This window comes from Sciurus vulgaris (assembly GCF_902686455.1).
Source record: "Sciurus vulgaris genome assembly, chromosome: 2".
Taxonomy (NCBI): Eukaryota; Metazoa; Chordata; class Mammalia; order Rodentia; family Sciuridae; genus Sciurus; species Sciurus vulgaris.
In genome coordinates this window covers 98,649,417-98,671,475 of record NC_136462.1, presented here as the reverse complement: position 1 = coordinate 98,671,475, position 22,059 = coordinate 98,649,417, and the positions used below count along the sequence as shown (strand labels likewise).

General features: G+C 33.7%; 1 protein-coding gene across 10 annotated transcripts in view; it reads left to right on the top strand.

Annotated features, from left to right (window-relative positions):
• GABPB1 (GA binding protein transcription factor subunit beta 1) overlaps positions 1–19,933 on the top strand; it is a 61,229-nt gene extending 41,296 nt beyond the window's left edge. For 4 of the 10 annotated variants that reach the window (XM_079129967.1, XM_079129971.1, XM_079129969.1 and 1 more), the window contains 5 exons: positions 441–588; positions 901–1,014; positions 7,927–8,112; positions 10,824–10,939; positions 18,405–19,933. In XM_079129967.1, the coding sequence (XP_078986093.1) occupies positions 441–588; positions 901–1,014; positions 7,927–8,112; positions 10,824–10,939; positions 18,405–18,557 (717 nt within the window). In that variant the 3' untranslated portion in view covers positions 18,558–19,933. Of the gene's footprint in view, positions 1–440; positions 589–900; positions 1,015–7,926; positions 8,113–10,823; positions 10,959–18,404 lie in introns of all 10 variants that reach the window. The other 6 variants (XM_079129974.1, XM_079129968.1, XM_079129973.1 and 3 more) reach the window with 6 other exon arrangements.
• The last annotated feature ends 2,126 nt before the right edge of the window (positions 19,934–22,059 follow it).

Below are 22,059 nucleotides of genomic sequence, written 5' to 3'. Positions count from 1 at the left end.
AATATCTTTTAATCTCCAATTTTCCTGTGTTCTATAAAAGCCTTCAGATGCCCATTTGTCCTCTAGTGGAATTGTTCTGCTTTACTCAACAGGGGATTAAAAGATAAAAATTAAGAAGACTGGGTTTATAGCTCAGTTGGTAGAGTGCTTGCCTTTGCAAGCACAAGGCCCTGGGTTCAATCCCCAGCAAAACACACACACACACACACACACACACACACACACACACACACACACACACATTAAATAAATTAATTAAAAAATATATGAATTCATATCTGTGCTTTAATATTACAGTGGTCCATGATCAAACATTCCATTTGCATTACATGTTTCTTCTTAAAGAATGCTTCTATAAAAGTATATTTATATTACATTAAGAATCTGTACCAAATATTCTGACTATAATTCTGAAAGCATTGTGGTGATTTGTTCCCTAGATTGCTATGCAGAACCAAATCAACACAAACCCAGAGAGTCCTGACACTGTGACGATACATGCTGCAACACCACAGTTTATCATTGGACCTGGAGGGGTGGTGAACCTAACAGGTCTGGTATCTTCAGAAAATTCATCCAAGGCAACAGGTATTGAGATGCATATAGGATAGCCGTTGGGATTTTATGCATTAGTAGGTATTCATCCTTTTAAGCAAGGACTGTTGAAGAATGAGGGTAAGATTATACCAACCATCTTGGTTTCTTTGATAATAGCCACAAACATTTTTCTGAAACAAAATAATCTAAAGAAAGGTGATATTATAAAATGTACTACAATGTTACCTTTCAAAAACTAATGCCATCCAAGCATCACTGAAGAGTTGAATAAAATAAAACAGAATATGAGAGATTTACATTGGTTTCCTTAAAAATTCAAGTCTATTTTCTCTTTTTTCATAGATGAAACAGGTGTGTCTGCTGTTCAGTTTGGAAACTCCTCTACATCAGTGTTAGCCACGTTAGCTGCCTTAGCTGAAGCCTCTGCTCCATTATCCAATTCTTCAGAAACTCCAGGTTAGAAAAGCAAGCCAAATTTGTATGATAAAATGTGCAGATTCAAATAGTTACAAAGACTGGGAAGGTAACATGAAAGACAAAAGTAAGATTATGCCCAGCTAAAGAGTGGGGCAGGGTAGGGGCAGGTACTACTCAACTCTAGCTGATTATAGTCATTTCTGCTGTTTCCAGATTCTGATTTTTCAAGGGAAGCTGAAAATCTGAATTTTAAAAGAATATTAAATCTTGACAACTAATTAAAATTAAAAGACAAACTTGTATACTTCACAGAAAACATGTTTGTTTCCCCAAGTTGGCCCTTGATTTATCAATTGGTGACTTTTTGTTTAAGAAGATAAATATATATGAACTTACTCTGTATTTTTCATACATTCAATTTTTGGCAGTTCTTTTAGAATGCTACAAAGATCTTAATGTCCGACAGAACTAGGAGATAGTGTGTGAAAATCACTGTTAAAGGGTTACCTGTTGTTAAATGAAGATGTGCGATGTTGGTGAATAGCTGGTTAAGATAAGGTTTGCCTCATACTTGCTCAAAATTCTCACTGTAATTATTGTGTAAGTTATTTTTAGCTATGAAATTTTAAAAACATCAAGAAGTATTTTTCTTATGGTAGTTCAAGCCATTATGCTTGGATTAATGTTTATAAAAGTAAAGAATAATTTATTGTCATTCTTTAAATTAGTGGTTTTTTTTTTTTTTCCAAAGTTTAATAATAATAGCAAGTCATTGGCTGCTTACCCTGTGCTAAGCACTACAGTAAATTTTCCTATGATTTCATTGAATTCTCCCTGAAAAGCTTTAAGGTAGATAGTACTGGATTTTTTTTTTTTTTTTTTAACTTGGGACAAAAAAAAAAAAAAAAACCTATCCCTTTTTTCCTTTCTTTTTAAAACTAATTAGTGATAATAAACATTTATCCATTCTCCAGCTTCTTACACATCATTATGTTTAAATCTTAAGTCTTTTTATTTGGGAGTGTAGATTTTTCTGAATTGTTTCTGGCCATTAACAGTTATATGCAACATCTTGTTTGCCTATTGCTTTTATAATGTATGCCTGGATCTTTTTAGCACCTTTGCAAGTACAGAAACTGTCAAAGAAAGCTATTTCAGATCTAGGCATGTAGGTCAGCATGCATAGGGCATTGGGTTTAATCTCTAGCATCTGAGAAAAGAAAAAGGAAAAAGAAAACTGATTTTATTGGTGGTTTCTCTTTGGTTAAACTTGAAAATATCTTTATTTAAATTGCATGTTTCTGAAAATTAAATAGCTTTTTTTGAAAGTCAGCTAGAAGTTCTGATATTTAGATTTTTAGCTCCTTGAATTGGTCACACTAACCTGTCTTTGAAAGTTTTATGGTCTAGTCCTACATAATAGTAATTTCAGTTGACTTTTATTGCATGTGACTTACTCTTCTATGAGCACAATAATTTTTCATTTCAATGCTATATCATAGTGGAATCCTTTTGAAGATATTTTAAGAGCTTGAATTAAGTAAAAATTCAGGTAAGTATGTTGCCACCAATATTTGTGCCACAACTCAACTGAAGTGCATATCTTCTTATAGCTCAGTTGGTACCTGCTCAGGCGGTGATAAATCTGCCACAAATTCTTTCTTTGCCTTTTGGCTGTTCAGTTTTTTACCCATCAATCATTACATTCATTTTGATTTTAGAAATTTTTTTTTCAAAAGCATCTTAGGATCTACAAAATGTATTAGAAGCATTTCCATTTACATATGGTAAAACAGATTTGAGGAGGTTGAATAGTTTTTCCTAAGGTTATGTGTCTATTAAGTTGTGAACAGATGTTTGTGGTCAAAGACTGACTAGTTCACAAGTTGTGTGTCTGTGACCACTATAATATACTCTTTTCTTTTGTTTTAGTTTATTTTTTTAAACCCAGAGGTGCTTAAGCATCAAGCCACATCCCTTTTTTATATTTTATTGGAGAGAGGGTCTTGCTGAGTTGCTTAGGGCCTCGCTAAGTTGCTGAGTCTAGGTCTGAATTCTTGATCCTCCTGCCTCAGCCTCCCTGGTTGCTGGGATCACAGGCATGCACGACTGCACCTGTCTGTCAATATATCCTTTCTTAAGCAGTTTCTTTGGGTTAATTGTGTGCTGGTCTCTTTTGGAATGTTTGTCATTTGCTTTGCAATAGGAATAAGTACTTTTGTGGTTTTCATTTTGTCTCATATCAAGCAAAAACATCACTAGTCCTACTTTTACTTCAAAAGATGTATCTGTAACTTTCTGGTAATAGTTTGTGGAAGTAAGTGTTCTGTTCCTGTCATGCCTTTTTGAAATGATTATAGACCAAAATACAGTGTAAGAACTATCTTTACACTAGTTGTTACTTCATATGTGTGTGTAAGTCATGCACTTTTTATGACTACAGTAGGACCATTTTCAGCATATAAAACAAATTTTATTGTTAGTCCAACGAGAATGTCATGAAGTCTATTAAAATGCTTTTGTTGCATAACTAAATGATACTGCTATCTTCTGTGTTATAAGCAATAGAACTGCAGTTTGTTAAGGCTCATGATTGGAATATCTCACTGGATTACTATTGTTCAGAGAGAACAGTTGGAGTTGGGATGAGTCTATAGAGGGGTAGGTGTTGAGTTGTGCCCAAAGAGTGGAGGGCATTTACCTAGATAGGAACTCGCTTCAGGCCATACTATTTTGGAAGTCATTTCATTTTGAAAGCCATTCCCAAAATGAAGAGACAGAAGAATAAAAGCTGTCTTTCAGAGTTTGCAGTTACATTTTTCCTTTAGGAAAACCACTGCCATGGAGTACACTTTTCATAAACAGAGGCAATCAGGTTTTCTTGTCTTTCTGCCAGAGCTAACAGGCTACTCTGATGAGTCATGGAGTCTTCCTAAAGGATTAAGTAGAAATTAGTCAAGCAAAAGTTGAGGGAAGAACATATCAAGAGGAGGGACACATGAAATTTTTGAGGCAGAAAGAGCTTATGTTTTCAAGGGGACCCAGAGGCCAGTGCAGCTGAACTCAGTGAGAGGGAGAATAACTCATAAAGGCTGAGGGTAAGATTATAGAGAACTTTAAAAATGATCACTTTGACAGGCATAGAATACTCTGGAAGGGCGTTTAGTTAGGAGTCTAGTGCAGTCAACTAGGGACAAGATGTAATGGCAGCATGAACTAGGATTTGACAGATAATAAGTGAATAGATTTGAGAGTTATTTGGGATGTAGAATTAGAGTTGCAGTTGCCTAGGATGTAGGTCCTGCAGGATGTGGTGGTGTGTGCCTCTAATCCCAGTGACTCTGGAGACTACCCTGTCTCAAAAGTTTTAAAAAGGCTGAGGAAGTAGCTCCGTGATAAAGCACTCTTGGGTTCCATCCCTAGTACTGAGGGCGGGAAGAAGGAAGGTAGGTCTTATCTCTGCCATGTAAATAGCATTTTAAAATAACTTTTCATAAAACCCTTATTTGTATTTCTTGCAGTCCTATATCAGTTTTCTTTCCTTATCTTTATTCTTCCTTGTGGCTCAATTATTTTTTGTTTTTGCAATATTGAATCCAGTGACTCACACATGCTAGGCAAGTGCTGTACCACTGAACAATATCCCCAGCCTTATGATTCCTTGATTAAATAGAAATCTATTGATCACTCTTCATTTTTGTCTTCAGAGCAGCTCTGTTAATTGCTTGTAAGATGGTATTTTAAAGGTGTGGTGTAATGTAATATGTCTGGTAGTTTCTGGAAGTTCCCTCCTTCTCCCTAATAGCGAAGTTTAAACCAGATACCTGTTAGCATTTTGGTTTTTTGTCTGTTCCTAAAATAGGATAATAAAACTGAAATGACTTTAAAGGGATAAGTACCTGGGCCTCAGGAGATATTTTTTGTTTTTAATTTCATGTTTGATTGCAAGCATACCTTTGAATGTTATTTTTTCTTCAATAAAGTTTTTATTTGGTTGTTTAAATATGATTAGAATTTTCAGTCTTTTTCAAAGATAATTTTCTTCCCTGCCTTCTTTTAGCTTTATGGCTTTATAATTCAAAAGTCATGTTGAATAGCAGATCCCAACTATTTCAAAGGTGCTATAGATTATGTAGCTATTTTTAAATATTACGGTTTGCCTTTAGAATTAGATCAACTAATATTTATGAAATGGCAGTTACTTTTTATCCAGGGGTTTTTAAGTTTTAGAGAAATATATATATATATATATATATATATGCACATACACATTATATAAAATCTTTTTAGTGTTTTTAGGCTTTCTCTTTTATTCTGACATGTTTCAACATTTTACTATTTAGTTGTTCTTAAGGTTGGGGGATGGTGCTTTGTCTTCTTCCATAATTGTTTTCCTTTTAATTTTTTCTTAAATACCTTACCATTGCACAACTTGAAAGCTTTTTAGATGAAAGACAAGAACTCTATTATTTTAATGACAGTCACTGCAAATAGTGCAATGATGAAAGTTTTTGAGTTGTATCTTGATTGCATGTGATCTCAGATATTTTTTACATGATTATGCTTTAAAATATTACTACTTTTATTAGCATTCAACCAGTAAACATTTCTTTTTCATATGGATATTTTTTAAAAATCAAAGCAATAGTTAATGCATTTGAAAGCCTTAATAGTTGTTCTACTGAATATATTTCTACTTAGTTCCCTATATTTTATTTTGTAACTGTCTTCCTGAAATTTCCTTAAGTGCTTGGTGAAAAAAATTTAATTATAGTTTATGGCAAAAAAAAATAATGAGAGCACTCAAAACAAAGCTTGTTTTCATTTTGAGTGTTCTGTGGTTTGTGTTGTGACTCTTGATTATCAAATAATGCTGTGACAGGAGGTAGGGAGGACAAAGGTCTTGATAGATGATATCTAACACAGAAAGGATGACAAATTAAGAAAAATTATCACTTTAATCACTAATATAACAATTGATTTAAGCAAAGATCACTAGTCGGTGATAAAAGCACTGGTGACATGTTTTGGGGAAACAGTATATTTTAAATATTCTCAAAGTATCACACCAAAGACTACTATTAGTTTCAAAGGGGAGAAAGTAATCTTTGGTGTGATACTTTGAGAATATTTAAAGCCAGTTGGCTTTAGGATCTCACACATTCTGAATTAATTGATAGATTGATTGATTGATTGATTCCTATTTTCCTTTCCTACCCTGGCTGCCATTTGTTTCTTAATAGTTTGGTGCAGGTCAAACACTTTCAGGAAGAACACAGTGATATTTTGTAACCTCATTGCATCATATCAGGAGGCACATAATATCAGGTTGTCCTGATAAAGGCCATTTGATGACAGTGGTAACAGCCAGGTGTGAACTTTGGATCCTGGACGAAAAACAAACAGCTATATAGGACATTTTATGGACAAGTGGGAAAACCTGAATATGAACCATTTATCAGATATATTACTAAACTAATGTTGATTATTCTAGGAAATATAATAGAATTGTGGGTATAAAAGACTGTACTTGCTCTTAGGAAATACATGACTAAGTATTTAAAGATGAAATGTTATGATGTGGGCAGCCAACTTTCAGGTAACTTGGCAAAATAAAAGTATCTGTGTGTTGTGTCAGTCAGAGAGAGATGACAAACATGGGTATGAAAAGATGTTAAAAGTGAATGTAGGTGAAAGAAGACAAGTTCATCCTCTCAGTTTTGCTAAGGATTTGAAAATTATTAACATAAGAAATTTTTTTAGTTCAGAAAAAAGAAATGACATAACTATTTCTAAATAACATTTTGGAAACATTAGTCAAGTCAACACTTACACAATTAAATAACACCTTTCTCTACCCAAATCAAGCTACTGTCCAGATATAACAGTTTCTTTGAAATATGCTGAGTTGCTACCAGCTCACAGCAGAACATCATGGATAACGACGATCCTGGATTTATTACAGACAGAAAGATCACAAATATATGAATATGTGGAATGCTTTAAGGCTGTGTATATCCAGGCTTTTTTAATTTTAGTTTTTACTAGTCTTAATAAAGCTGCTGTGAATGTTCCCATACATGTCTTTTGGGATCAGTGGTTGAGTATAAGATTGCCTGTGGGAAAGGATTTTGGCAGTATTAACTTGTGATTTCTTCACTCGGGCAAAGCCAGAGGTGCTGTTTTTAGCTGTCAGAATCCTTTATGAGCCTCTCATAAATTACTAAGAGCACATTTTGGGATTTTATTTATGTAAATGTTCACATACTGTTTTGTTCACTGTCATACAGTACCAGATCTATATGCTGCTTACTACCAAAGCAACCCTTGCTCACTCAATCCAAAGAGGGGATACTATTTATTCTGTATATCAACTCATGTAAATGTGAATGGAGTATAACCAAATTCAAAATTCTCTTTTGAATTATTGAATTTTATTAAGTAGATCGAACTTTTGTTATGACCTTAGGAGATCTTATAGATTTTGTACCTCAAAAAGAAAAAAAAAATTGTGTATTTAAACACACTCATGAAGATAGTTGGAAGCCAAGTGTGGTAATACATACCTATAATCCCAGCAATTTAGAGCTGAAGCAAGAGGATTCCAAGTTTGAGGCCTACCTGGGCAACTTAGTGAGAGCCTGTCTCAAAGTAAAAAATAAAAAGGGCTTGGGATGTATTTCAGTAGTAAAGCATCCCTGGGTTTAATCTCTAGTCCCACAAAAGAAAAGAAACAATAGTTGAAACTATTGTTTTAAATTGGGACACTTGTAATCCAGCCATTGACATAAATATCTGTATCACCACTGGAAAATTGAGTTTAAAAACTGTGTAAAAATTGTCCTGTATAAGAAGCAGAGAAAGCAAAAGTAGCAGATGAAGCAAAACTAAGTATCTATTCATACTGCTAGATACGTTCACTGATTTTTACATCCTTTCTTTTTTCCCCAGTAGTGGCCACAGAAGAAGTGGTTACTGCAGAATCTGTGGATGGTGCAATTCAGCAAGTAGTTAGTTCAGGGGGTCAACAAGTCATCACAATAGTTACAGATGGAATTCAGCTTGGAAATTTGCACTCCATTCCAACCAGCGGAATAGGTCAGCCCATCATTGTGACCATGCCAGATGGACAGCAAGGTTAGTAGTGGACATTTACATAAAGTTTGTGTTTATTTTCTTTTCAGGAAATTGTGATATATTTTCCAAAGCATTTATTTTTGCCTTGAATTATGTTTTATAACCTTGAGACAGACATGATTGTCTAATATTATTTACTTAGGCTAATATTAAAATGAGCTTACTTTTTCAGAGTGTGCATTAGGTGGAAAGAAATTGGTTCCAAAATATTCTGGTTGGAAAATAGACTTAAATATCACCACAAACAGTACAGAAAATAATTCAAAGCAGCACTGGACAATAAATTCTTAGGCCATTTTATGTAATTTGAATATCATGTGAACTTTTAAAAATACCACATTAGAAAAACTACTGAAAAATGAGTTAGACTTGGAACTTGTAGTAGGAATATAGTGGCAGCTTTTAGGAACTTTATTGTGAATCCCACCCTCCCTTTTTTTTTTTTTTTTTCTCCTCTTGGAAACCACAAAGGGTAACAAGAGAAATGAAACAAAAGTCTCAGCTTTTGTGTTTTTTAGTGAAACTGAAAGGCTGGGAAAACCTCAAAATCCTACATTTTAAATTCTGCCCAAAGCATCTAAGACCATTGCAGTCAGGATCCAAGGACCTAAATGAAACCCACAATGATGCATCAAGGAAAGAGTAGGATTAAACTCAGAAATTAACAATAAATATACATAAAGATAGAGTCTCAGACTGAATCAAGTGTATATATACATGGCTAATTTAGAATAAGGAATGAATACTGAGGAAGGCAGAGAGAGAAGGTGCAGGGAGTTTCTATCTGATCAAGCATACCTGCAACTCCAAAGAAGTATATGTACCTATAACCTTTAAGAAAATGACCAGAAATGTAGAGAAATATGCCTCTTCATGGGCAGTGAAGGAGTTGGTGGAGGGCAAGTCTAGAGATAGCACTTCTAAGTTGGGTTTTGTTTTGAGTGACAGGATCTGTGGCACTGAAGAAGGACCATATTTCAAGAAAAAATTTTGTTGCTATAGCCAAAGAAGAGGAAACTTGTTGACCTCTGAAGCCTGGGAGCCTTTTTCTCCTACTCTGTAGACATCTGTTGACAGCTGGCCCAAGATTTGCATTGAGTCCAGCTGCTTCCACAAAGCTTTGAAGAACTAATTATTTTAAATATTCAAAAATTTTCAAAAAAATTTCAAAAAATATTTGTAGAAAGCTGATATAAAATTGTCTCCAAATCCTGACATTTACAGACTAATCATATTGATGAACAAATAAAAAGAAACCCATGCTTTTGGAAGTGAAGGCTCATTATTTTAAAAAAGTTTTCAGTTCCTCCTGAGTTGATAATTGTAATATGTCATGAAAAAGGGACTATTAGTTTGACAGAACTGTTACAACAAAGTCTGGATGACTTAAACATAGAAATTCATTTTCTCACAGTTCTGGAAGCTAGAAATCCAAGATCAAAGTGTTGTCCAGTCTGGTTTCTTCTTAGCCTCTCTCCTTGACTTGTAGTGGCCACCTTCTGGCTATATTCTCTCATATAGTTGACCTTAATTTTTGTGTATTATATGTGTCCTATTCTTCTCTTTTTATGAGGACACCAATAATATTAGACTAGAATCCACCCATATAACCTCATTTCACGTCAATTAATCTTTTTGAAGGCCTTATCTCCAAATATAGTCACATTCAGTGTTACTGAAGTTTAGGACTTTAACATGAATTAGAGATGGGGGAGGGATTCACAATTCAGCCTATAACAAAGATTCCCCGCTATAATTATGCCATTGAATTCCAAAGTTTATGTTGACAGGGAGAGGGGGAAAGAAGAATAAGCAAAACTCTGGGGGGAAAAGCACAATGAGAGGGCCTTACTAAATATTAAAATTTTAAAGCCTCCCTAATTTAAAAGTGTATAGCTAACATGAATATGTAGAGTATATAGTCCAGTGAAACAAATACAAATTCTCAGTTCTTCATGAGTTAATTCATAAATGTAATTTGATATCAAAAGAAAGAAAATTCTTTAATTTTCAGTATTTCTAGTGTTTTAAATTACATTGTGCTTAATAGTAATTTTACCATTTTCTAATTTCTGTTTGCATTTATAAATGATAATTTTTAATGTTTTGACAAACATTTTTAAAAACCACAGAACTGATTTTCCCCATTTATCATTCAAATTGTATGAACTGTATTCATAATAGTGTATCTGTATGATGGAATATTATGCAGCTAAAAAAGGAAGCTCTCTATGTACTGATGTAGGAGACTATAAATGTAGGTGGTGAAAAAAGAAGATGCAGAACAATATATCTGTTGTATTTATTTGAATGTAGGCATTGTATGTATGCTACCCACATATATTCATGTTTATTTTTGCATAAATTAATATAGGCATAATACCCAAGAAAGTAATGGGCATGATTATCTATGATAGCATGGTAGACATGAGACCTACCTCACAAAATAAACTGGTTATCGTTTTGATTTTTGAGATTTTTAATATATTATCTATAAAAGCTTTAAGTAGATAATTTAATAAGTAGATGTAAATAAAAAAACCAAGAAAGTGAAAAAGACAAGTATAGACATCTTCATAAAAGCAAATCAGTGTGTTGAAATTATTGTTTTGGGATATACTTAGGTGAGTAACATCAAGTGTCAATATTAGTTTTATTTCTTCTAAACCTATCTGAGAGAATGAAGTAATATGTACATCTTTTCATTTTAGTATTAACAGTACCAGCAACAGACATTGCTGAAGAAACTGTTATAAGTGAAGAACCACCAGCTAAGAGACAATGTATCGAAATAATTGAAAACCGGGTGGAATCTGCAGAAATAGAAGTAAGGAGTCTTTTACCCGGTGTGTTTTGCGGCAATCATCCAAAATAAATTCAGTTTATTTTTCTTTATTATTATTATTATTTTGTCTTTTATATTTATTATTGACCATGTTGTTTAGATATAGAATGAAAGCACGCAGTATTACCATTTTGTTTAATTTTTTTGCCTTATACATATAGCAAGCCCTCAATAAATAAATAATGAATGAATGAGTGAGTAAAGCATTTGTTTGTAACAAAGTCTGTCATCCTGGTAACATTGGGATGTCTTTGGTTCTTGCATTTCATCTTTTATTTTCTGTTAACCTTATACCATTCTCACAAGTCATTAAAGGAAAATATCACTATATACTGACTAAAATTTTTTTTCTTTCAAAACGAAATGCGAATACTTAATTGGGCTAGGGGGTTCTCTTAAAAAAGGTTGATGTTTGTTGCGTGGGTTGTTTTTAAAAGCAATAAGTAACTTTATTTCACCATTAAGACCTTTAGGGAAATTAATTTAAATTGTTGATAGAATTCAACTTCTTTTTTTCCCCTCTCTCAAACTCGTTCGTAGGTGTAAACCAAATCACAGCTACCTCGGGATTTTTCTTTGAGTGACTATAAATAAAATTATGTCCCTTGAACTTACAACTTACAAATAAAAACTTATTCTTGAGTAACTTTGAGAGAGAAACTGTAGTGTAAACAACATTGAACTTGAAATCAGATAAACTGGGTTTGAATACTTTCTCTTGATCCATCAGCTTTTAGGCAAGTCATCGGTCTTGGTCTGTTTTACTTTCTCCCAAATTAGAATTTAGAATAATAATATCTCCATTTTAGGGTTTTTATGAGAATTTTAAAAGTCAACATATTCATTATACACATATTGGTAATATCTATATGTGTATACTAAATTTGAGGACTATTTAGTAATTCTTTTTAAAGGTTCTTAATATCAGAAAAAGAATTTTTTATACCCCTCCCATATATATCTTTTATTATTGTTATTTTTTTTAGAACTAGGAATTGAACCCAGGGGTGCTCTACATTTCCAGCTCCTTTTACTTTTTATTTTTAGATGGGGTCTAAGTTTCTAAATTTACAATACTGCCTAAGTAGCTGGGGTCATAGGTGTGTGCCACTACTCCTGGCCTCATCTTCATTTAAATACCAGGCTGTACATCTTTGACCTTAATTACAAATAGTATATTAATGAGTTAAAAAGAATTTGATTGCTATGGTAAAATTATAACTCTTAATTGTTGACTGTAGGTGGTTTTATTTCTTCAGAATTCGAAGTGCTATGCAGAACATTGAATTTCTTATTCACAAACTAACAATTTATTCCATTGAACATATCAGCATATTTATTATTTAATACTTCTCTGATTTGTCAAATCACCTTTTTCCTGCATTTAGGGTAAAAATATTTGTTATGAACTTTGTTAAATAAAGCATTTTTAAATTACTTGAATTTTTATTACATGAAGCTTATTCAATTCCACAAATTATATTTTTAAACAGTGAATGTGCAGCCTGTACCTTTATTTACTAACCAGCGAACATTGCTTGTTTCCCTCAAAAGTTCATCCTCATTCCTCTAATTTTTCAGAGATTAGGGAGGATGATTACTAATAATAGGAAAGTAGGAATTGAGGTATATTAATTAACTAGGACCAAGGAGATAGAACTTAAGGTGACAGAGTGGTGGCTTGAATAAAGAACAGTGTTTTTTGTTATATTTTGCTTTTAATAGAACTTTCTAGTAATGGAAATCTTATTTTCCTTCACTGGAAATATCAAGCCAAGGCTATATGACATCTTAAGGGCTATTACACAGAAACCTTGACACATAGAGTGAGTATAAATGGTAGAGGTGGGCTAGAGTTAAAGAATGAAGAGATGGCCTCCAGTGTTTACATCAAACCAGGTAATCATTTTTCTGTAATACGTGAAATCATGATGACCTATAGTAATATATGGGGGCAGACTTCTACCTGCTTTCTTAAGTAAAAACTTGGCCTCTAATCCAGAGTTTCTATAGAGCAGTGATTCTCAACTGGAACAGTTTTGACTCCAGGGGACATTTGGTGCTGTCTGGAGACATTTTTCGTTATGGCCAGTGGCATACTACTGGCATTTAGGGATAGAGACTGGATTAACACCTTGCTATGCACAGGGCAGCATTTTGATTTATGTGGTCTAAAATTGTTAATGATGAGATTTTAAAACTCTAAGGGAATTAAAAGATTAACTCATTATATAGAATCTAATGTGTGGGTTTTATTTCTTGTGTCCATAATTACTAGAGTGACTGTCTGTAACAAAGGTGCCAAGAATTTTATGTTTACAAGTTTTCCATCTAACAGTGAAAAGGTTTCTCCAGTAATCTCTGGGAAAATTAGTTCCAATTGTAGAAAATTCATTGTAAATTTTACATCTGCATTGTAAAAATATAAGGAGTGAAATGGGTTTTTATTTTGGAGGGGAAGATATAAGACACAGAATTCCAATAATGTTTGTAACTGTCACTACCTCTCAGTATTATTAATTTATTGAAGATATTTTTAAAGGAAGTATACTATTTACAGATTTCTTCCATTGTAAGCAACAATAACCTGTTCTGATTTGAAATGAATTTTTGTACATGTGGGAGGGAGTAAATGTAATTAGTGCACTAGGAGTAACAGCTTTTCTCTTATTACTTACGTAGTTATGTGAATTCAGGAAAGACCTTTGCTTGTTCTTTGTCATAGGGGTTAGAGAAAAATATGTTTAATAATGAATTTTATTTGTTTATTTTTGAGGTTGGCATTTGTTTTATTCTACTAGACTTTTTTTTTTTTTTTTTTTAATGGTGTTAGGAATCTAATCCAGGGCTTCTTGCATGCTTGCACTCTACCACTGAACTATGTCCCCAATCCTGTTTATTTTTAATGAAATATTTGTGTCTTTTAACCAGGGATGGATTGGGATCTTTAGTGCTTTTTTAAAAATTGATCTCTGTAAACTTTTTATGATGTCTTATTGTAATTTTTTCCAATCTGTTTATCTTTTATAAACGGGTATCTTTCTTGATCTGTCAAAATTTAAAATTATCAGTAGTTATATTTCTTCTTGATAAGTTTTTTTCTCTGGGACCAAAGGCCAAGTTTTTTTTTGTAAAGGACCAGATTGAAATTTTTTGACTTTATGAGCCAGTCTCTGTTACAGCTGTTCAGTTTTGCTGTTGTAGTGAGAAAGCAGCCATGGACAATTTGGAAATGAGTGGATGTGGATGTATTTAAAGAAAAGTCTGTTAATTAATTAAAAGCAAAATCATATTTGTCGTAGTCGAACCAAGACAGCTAGAATATTGATGTTTATATACAAGCAAACAGCCCACATACCTGGTCTAGTTTTTCTTAAAAAAAATAATAATTTCTGGTGTTTAGGAATAAGGGTCTGGAATCAAATTTAAGTGTGAATCTTATTTAATTTTAAATTTATATATATATATACACATGTAGATAAGCATATATATATATACATATTTTTACTGGGGATTGAACCCTGTGGGTGCTCTACCCCTGAGCTATACTCAGTCCTTTTTATTTTTTATTTTGAGACAGGGTCTCACTGAGTTGCTGAGGGTCTCACTAATTTTTTGAGGCTGGCCTTGAACTTGCGATCCTCCTGCTTCATTCAGCCTACTGAGTTGCTGGGATTGCAGGTTTGCTCCCCCACATCCAGTTATTTTATAATTTGTTTTTTATTTGTTCTTTTTAGATATACATGACAGTAGAATATATTTTGGCATATACATACAGGAGTATAACTTCCCATTCTTGTGGGTGTACATGATGTAAAGTTACACTGATTATTTTATAATTTTTTGATTGTATGAGCTTGGTCAAGTTATTTAACATTTCAAGGCTTGGTTTTCCTATCAGTAAAAAGGAGAAAATAAAAGGACCTACAATGTAAGATTATTGTAAAGATTAAATATTGATATGTATGAAAGACTCTTGCAATGGTGAGCATATAGTAAATGCTTAAATATTAATTGCTATTATTATCCTTCTAAAATTCATATTGGAATATGATAGAACATAAATCACTATAATGATTTTTTGATTTATAGCAGCAATATATAAATTGAAACATTAGAAAATTATATATTAAAAATGATAAAAATGTTAGAGATCATTGCCATTAACTAAAGCAGAATTAAAGAATTCTGTTTGAAAATAAGCCAAGCTCTCAGATCTTTTTTCTTTTCTTTCTCTCTCTCTCTCTCTTCCTCTCTCTCTCTCCCCCTTTCTTTCCCTCCCTCCCTCACATCCTTCCTTCCCCAGGGATTGAACCCAGGGGCGCTTAACCATGGGACTACATCCCCAGCCCTTTTTATTTTTTACTTTGAGATGGGGTCTCACTAAGTTGCTTAGGGCCTTGCTAAGTTGCTGAGGCTGGTCTCAAACTGGAATGCTCCTGCCTCAGCCTCCTGCTGGGATTACAGGTGTGCATCTGGCATTCAATTTTTTTCTTGTCCTGTCATTCCATTACTTAATGTAATTTATTGCTTGGGTTTGAAGTCATGACTTAGATAAATATCTTCCTTATTGCCACCAAATGTTGATTATTATCAGGATTTGTTTTTCTTGGAATTCTTCAAAGTTGGGCTGTTGACAGAAAAATACTTTTTTCTTTTGGTTTCGTTCTGTGCTGGGGATTGAATCTAGGGCCTGCCACATGCAAAGCATTGTTGTATCACTGAGCTGTAACCCAAGTCCCTAGAAAAAAACTTTAGTATTGCATATTTGTAGATTAACTTATATTTACTTTAAAAATGTCAGAATCATTTTTATTGTAATTTTATTGCAAAGGATTAAAGTCATAGATTTGGCATTTCTATTTAAATATAAATTTCAAATGTCAGTATATTACACTGTTAATGTTTCAACCAACCAAATTGCTATTTGCATTAAGGAGCTGTCTTATATGTGATATATGATCAGTAAACATTTGACAAATAAGTAGGGAAGCAAAGCTCTTTTTGTAAAATAGGAAGTGGTGTTTTCCACTTTTCAAAAATTATTTGCTTTGAAAAGTGAGATGGAAAAACAATTCTTAAGAACTAAATAAAAAGTGAAAACACCATAAAAATTTATACTGTTAATCATTCAAAGAGTAGGGCTAATATGATCATTGTCTTTCATGTTTTGCACATTTAGTGTAAAAAAAAAAAAAAAAAAGGCAGTGTAAAAGGAGTCTCTTGTTTGGCTTGGAAGAAGGAAGGGAGCTTTCATTTCATTTATATTAAAATGTATTCTACTTCTTGGGGATGGGGTTAGTAACAAAGCATTTGCCTAGCATGTTGATCCCTAGCATGAAAACATACAATATGTGTATATGCATGTACATGCAGATACAAATATGAATGTGAATATTCATATGTATTCTACTTCTTATAATAATAGCATTAAACTATTGTCATTTTTGGACTATTACCTCACTCACTTTGCTTGCATCTTCTGCATTAATAGTGAATCCCTTGCTGATTCTAAATATTAATAAATAGACAATAGAAGATACTTTAGGTTTAATGTGACATAATATTTCCTACTAAATTGGGGCAGATTTTTTTTAATCCATATTCAAAACTTTGACTACAAAAGGACCTTTTGCTTAACACATGTAAACTTTCTTTCTTTCTTTTTTTTTTTTTTTTTTAAGAGAAACTTAGGTATGGCACATGAGGTCCTCTGAGGTGCAGTGGAGACTCCATGCTTTCTGTGCTTTGAACACATGTAAATTTCTAGAACACTTTTGCATGACTGAGGGTGTTCCTGCAGAGAAGTGGTATCTAGCTCCTGGGGAAGCAGTACCCAAACCCTTCCCTTTCACCCTCTACCTCAACCCATTGATGTTCTCAAAAATCCTGCATAATGCGCTGGGTTACTAGTTTTGATTACTTACCTGAGGCTCTTCTTTTGGGTGTCTGGCTTGTTCCTATGCTGTCATCTTTGCTGGAGTTAGGGTTGGAGATGGGGTAAGAAGAGGGTGACTAGGGTGTGGGGAAGCATCAGGGTAGGGCTTGGTTGGAGGTAAGGGTCACTCTTTCATTTGGTATAATTAGAAGATTTGGAGACCACTTATATAATCAATCACTCCCATTTCTAGTGGATCCATGGAAAGAATAAATGTTGGATGTAACTTCATTCTCAATGTGGGAAAGGGGGCAGGATAACAGGAAGGCAGGTGGATTGCATATGATCCTTCTCATGGACCATGTGAAGAACAAAGAGGAAGAAATCTCTCGGTGTCTGTAGTGGGCAAGTGTCAAGGAAGCAGCGGATACATAGGAACAGACCTTCATACTGCCCTTTCTTAGTAGGCTGCCCACTCCTCACCTCACCTTCAGTTCCCTCTGGCCTAATATCTTGCCCAAAGTGAGCTCAAACTTTCTTGATTTATAATTCTACCTGTGGCCCTCACCTCATTAAGAGGTCCTGTGTTCCTGTGATGGGGTTGATTTATTCCTTTGTTTGGTATTGAGGTTTGAACCCAGAGGTGCTTTATCACTGAGCTACATCCTCAGCCCTTTTTTATTTCGAGACGGGATCTTCTTGCTAAATTACTGAGGCTAGCCTCCAACTTGTGATCCTCCTGCCTCAGTCTCCAGAGTCACTGGGATTACAGGTGTGCACCACCACACCTGTCTAGGTTGCTTCATTCCTAAGATAATGGAAACTTTCCTAGAGTTGAGGCCTACGCAGGTTACCTTTTTTGTTTATGTGCTTACGAGAGGTACGGGAAAGGAATCTGAAATGTTTTCCCTGAAATAACTATTAAATAGGAGAAGAGTGAGGAGGAGGAAAAACAAACCATTTTTGTTGGATTGGGTTTGTGTTTCAGCTCTAAATTTATTGAGGGATTTAATACCTGTATAATGATAGAGATCTCTATTCTTACCTTTAGATGAAAACATCACAAATAGAGATATAAAGAGATATAGTTGTATATTTTTCTCTTAAAACTCTGGTTTTTGTTTTGTTTTGTTTTTAGTTTGAGATAAATTCTCATTGTGTTAGTCAGTCTGACTTTGAACTTGAATTTGTGATCCTCTTACCTCAGGATCCTTACCCTCCTGAGTGACTGGAATTACAGGTGTGCAGCACTGCAAACACACCTGGCTCTTTGAAAACTCTTCTTTTTACAGTACATATGAAAGTACAAATACCAAATTGGATTTATTCTGTTAGTCTTAGTTTTAATTCAGAAATAATTTCAATGAGATTACAAAGCAATTTTTCATCTCATAATATGGAGCACAAAATTACAGCTTAATTAGTGAATTGGTTGAAAAGGTAAGATGTAGAAGTATCAATAGGTATCTACTTACGGCTACTGCAGATTTTTTATGTGAAGGAAGCATGCTTGAATGTGTTAATAATGTATTTGAGCAATAATTGAAAAAAACTTTGTTTTTAATTTAGGAGAGAGAAGCTCTTCAGAAACAGCTGGATGAAGCAAATCGAGAAGCACAAAAATATCGACAGCAGCTTCTTAAAAAAGAACAGGAAGCAGAGGCTTACAGACAGAAATTAGAAGCTATGACTCGTCTTCAGACTAATAAAGAAGCTGTTTAGTTGAAATGAACATGTAGTTTGATTTTACTTTTAGTCAAGAAAGAATGCAATCTTGAACTGTATACAAAAAGAATACAGTCATGGGAATACAGGAACATAGAAGAGACTGCAGATCAATAATTGGACTTAAGCCATGAGCTCTGAATTCTTGTAACATAAACTTTACTTTAGAAGTTGTGAGATGTATTTAAAACTGAACTCTGTAAATAGTTCTTGGGTTTTTTTGTTGTTGTTTTTTACAGTTCCATGAGTTGATAAAAGATCCAAAAACACAATAAGCCACTGTTATTGTGCTTCTTTTTGATTTTAGTATGAACCTTAATTTCTCAGAAACAGGACAGTTTTAAGGGTGATCGTTGTTGATTAGACCAAATGTTGTGTAATAATTATGGTGGACTAATGCTGGAATTACTCCTGTAGGTATAAACTTCTATGTGAAGAGAAGATTTCTCCCAGGAAATCTTTGTACAGCTTTAAGTTGTCTAAGATTCTCTGAAAACATTTTTTAGAAAGCAATTTTTTATATTTGTTCAATTTCAGCTATACCCAAGTAGATTTACATGTATATGAAGCAAATATTTTTTAAAACTTTCTGTTTGTACATATTCTGCATGTTTTATAATTTCAAAATGCATCACTTGCATAAATATTTTTCCCACAAAGATGATGAAAGCTACCAGGAAAACAAAAACAAAAACAAAAAACAACACACAAACCTTTTATTCTGTAGGTCGTTGAAACCAAGTAAGCTAGCAGTTGGTTTTATTGGAATGACAATGTTCTTGGAAGGAGCAGCTTACAAGATGAATAATTTGCAAGCTTTGCAAAATCTATGCTTTTTGGAAAATTTCATTGTGGGGACGTGAAACTGTATTTGTGCCTTCCATCATGATTTCCACATGAAAGCACTTTAAGGCACTGGATTTTAAGATAATGTTTTTTGAAAACTCAAATGTATATGGGTTTCTGAAATATTTCATGGATTTATTTTTCCCCCAGGAAATTATTCTTATGGAAAAAAATTGCTTTTGTATGTAGAACAAGAACTTTTTGTACTACAGTGATGCTATAGATACGTCTAATGTAACCTACACTTTTCCCTGTGAAAGCTCCATGTCTGCTGTGACCTGCTCTCATCACAATATCCTTGAATTCTAGTGTATGGACATTAAACTCTGACAGACTGTTCATTCTTTTTGTAAAACATAACTTCAAACCCTTTTTTCTTGCTTTATTTTTTAATGTTTTATTGCTTTATGAAAATGTTTAACCCTAATAACCCTCTAGATTATCTATACTGTATAAAGAAGCAATTGCCCTTAAAACTGTACTCTGGCCTACTTTTCTATTTTACAATTAAATATCTTTTCCACATATGTTCAGTGTAGACTTATATTTTGACTGTTTTCTTTATATTAAAAATTCTGGCCTGGAAATGTAGTTCATTGGCAGAGTATGTTTAGCACTCGTAAGGCCCTGGGTTCCACCCCCAGCACCTAAAAAAAACAAAAAGGAAAAGAAAAGAGATTTTTATTCTACTGTGTTTTTGAGCCATATTCCATCATATGAAAGTATTTCGTACTCTTCACATGATGACTTAAAAATCCCAGTGGTAACCGTTGGGATTTTAGTTCTCTCAGTGAGTTATTGCTATAGTTGTTAGTGAAAAGGGCTCTATGGACTATCAGCCTGGTTGTAGTTGCTATTGGGAAGCTCTTTAAAAAGGCTCTAGGGCAAATTAAATAATTCTACAAGGAGGAGAAAAAAATCTTTTTTCAGTTTTTTTTACTGAATTTATGTTTTATTTATTTTTTATTTTGAGATGAAGTCTCACTGTATTGCTCAAGCTGGTCTCCAACTCCTGGGCTCAAGCAGTCCTTCCACTTCAGCCTCCAGATGACTGGGACCACAGTTGTTCAACTCTATGTCCACTATGTCTGGCTTTGACATGTATTTTCAATTATATAAAACTAAGTTTTTAAAATGACAGGACATTTTCAGTAGCATGAAACTTCTTTTTCTGCAGTCCTAAAAAGTCAATGGAGAATGTCTTTTTGATTAGTGTTTTAATTTTTGTTAGGCAAGGTGCTGATATAGCATTCACATACCCTGACATATACAGTGTTGAAATGAAGATCGTCTAATGTGTTTGGCACTCTAGTTTTGTTCCGAGACCAGGCTGACCCTGAAAATCCTCAAAACAGGGTTGGAAACAAGCCTTTGAAAACCAATTTAATGCCTTCTTGACTTCCAGCCTTTATCTGTGCCAAACATCGTTTTGATCTCCAATAACAATCACTGGCATAGATGGTAAAAATACTTGGTGCTGAGGGGGAAGTCTGTGATACTAACAGATATTCAGATCTCTTTGGAGTTGTTCACTTTTTTCAGTTTTTGTATTGGAATTTGTGTAATTTTTCGGTCATTTCCTCCTGATGCACTATACTGAAATCAATACTTAGGCAAGACTTTGTAATTAAAACTTAAAATGTGTTTTCCTTCTCCTCCTCCTCCTCTGGCTTCCTTTTAGCTTCTTTCAGTTTTTAGGTGGGCTAGAAAAGCTTCACTTTCTCATTCTTAACAATTTTCTATGCAGAGGATTAGAAAAACTGACATTAAAAGAATATGAAGTAAACGTTTTCAGAAATCCATGTGTATTTCTCTTAACACTATGATGAATTTGTAGTAAGCAATCATCTAGTTGCTGTGTTGGTGTTTAATTATTTCCATTTATGAATGAACCAACAAGTTGCCTTTCTGAACTCAGATTCTGTTAGAGAATAGAGCCACTCAGTGTAGTGTTAGGGCCTCATGGATTAATTTCTGTAGATCCAGAGTGTCCTGTCTAGACACTGAACTCACTGGATGTCTTGATTGAAAATTACTTGATTCAGTTTTAACACTTCCCTGTGTACCTACTGGACTCCTAGAATTTATAAATGCTAGTTTGAGTTTATGGTGCTTTCAGAATTCCTCATTTGAGGAGGAAATTCATCTGCAGGAACCGCGCTTCCCAACTGTTTGTCATTAATTGTTGCTTATTACTACTTTACCTTAAATACTTCCCAAAAGTACTTGTGATGCCATTTGTTTTCATTGGCTCTTGGGAATTATTTTCTTGTATCTTTTGTGATGCAAATGGTAGAATAGTTACTCTTCTTTTACTCTGCCACTGGATTGCTCTGTTACCCTTTGGGTGGTGGAAGTTGGGAATTGTAGAACTTTCTTCTTGACATGCAGTAGACCAAAACTAAAAAGAAAAGGGAATGAAAAAAAATCATGTCATGAAGATTATTTTGTAATGTGTTTATCCAAAATATTGCTAATGAAAATTGATGCCAACATGTGTATCTCCAACATGATCATTTGTGATGTTATTAATTGGAAATTTGAAGAAATTCTTTACCCATAATGGAAATTGATGTGTTGATAGAAATAGTTATGGGTGCTTAATTCTGATATGACTTTTTTTTTTTTTCTATATTACTCAAAACAAAGTTGT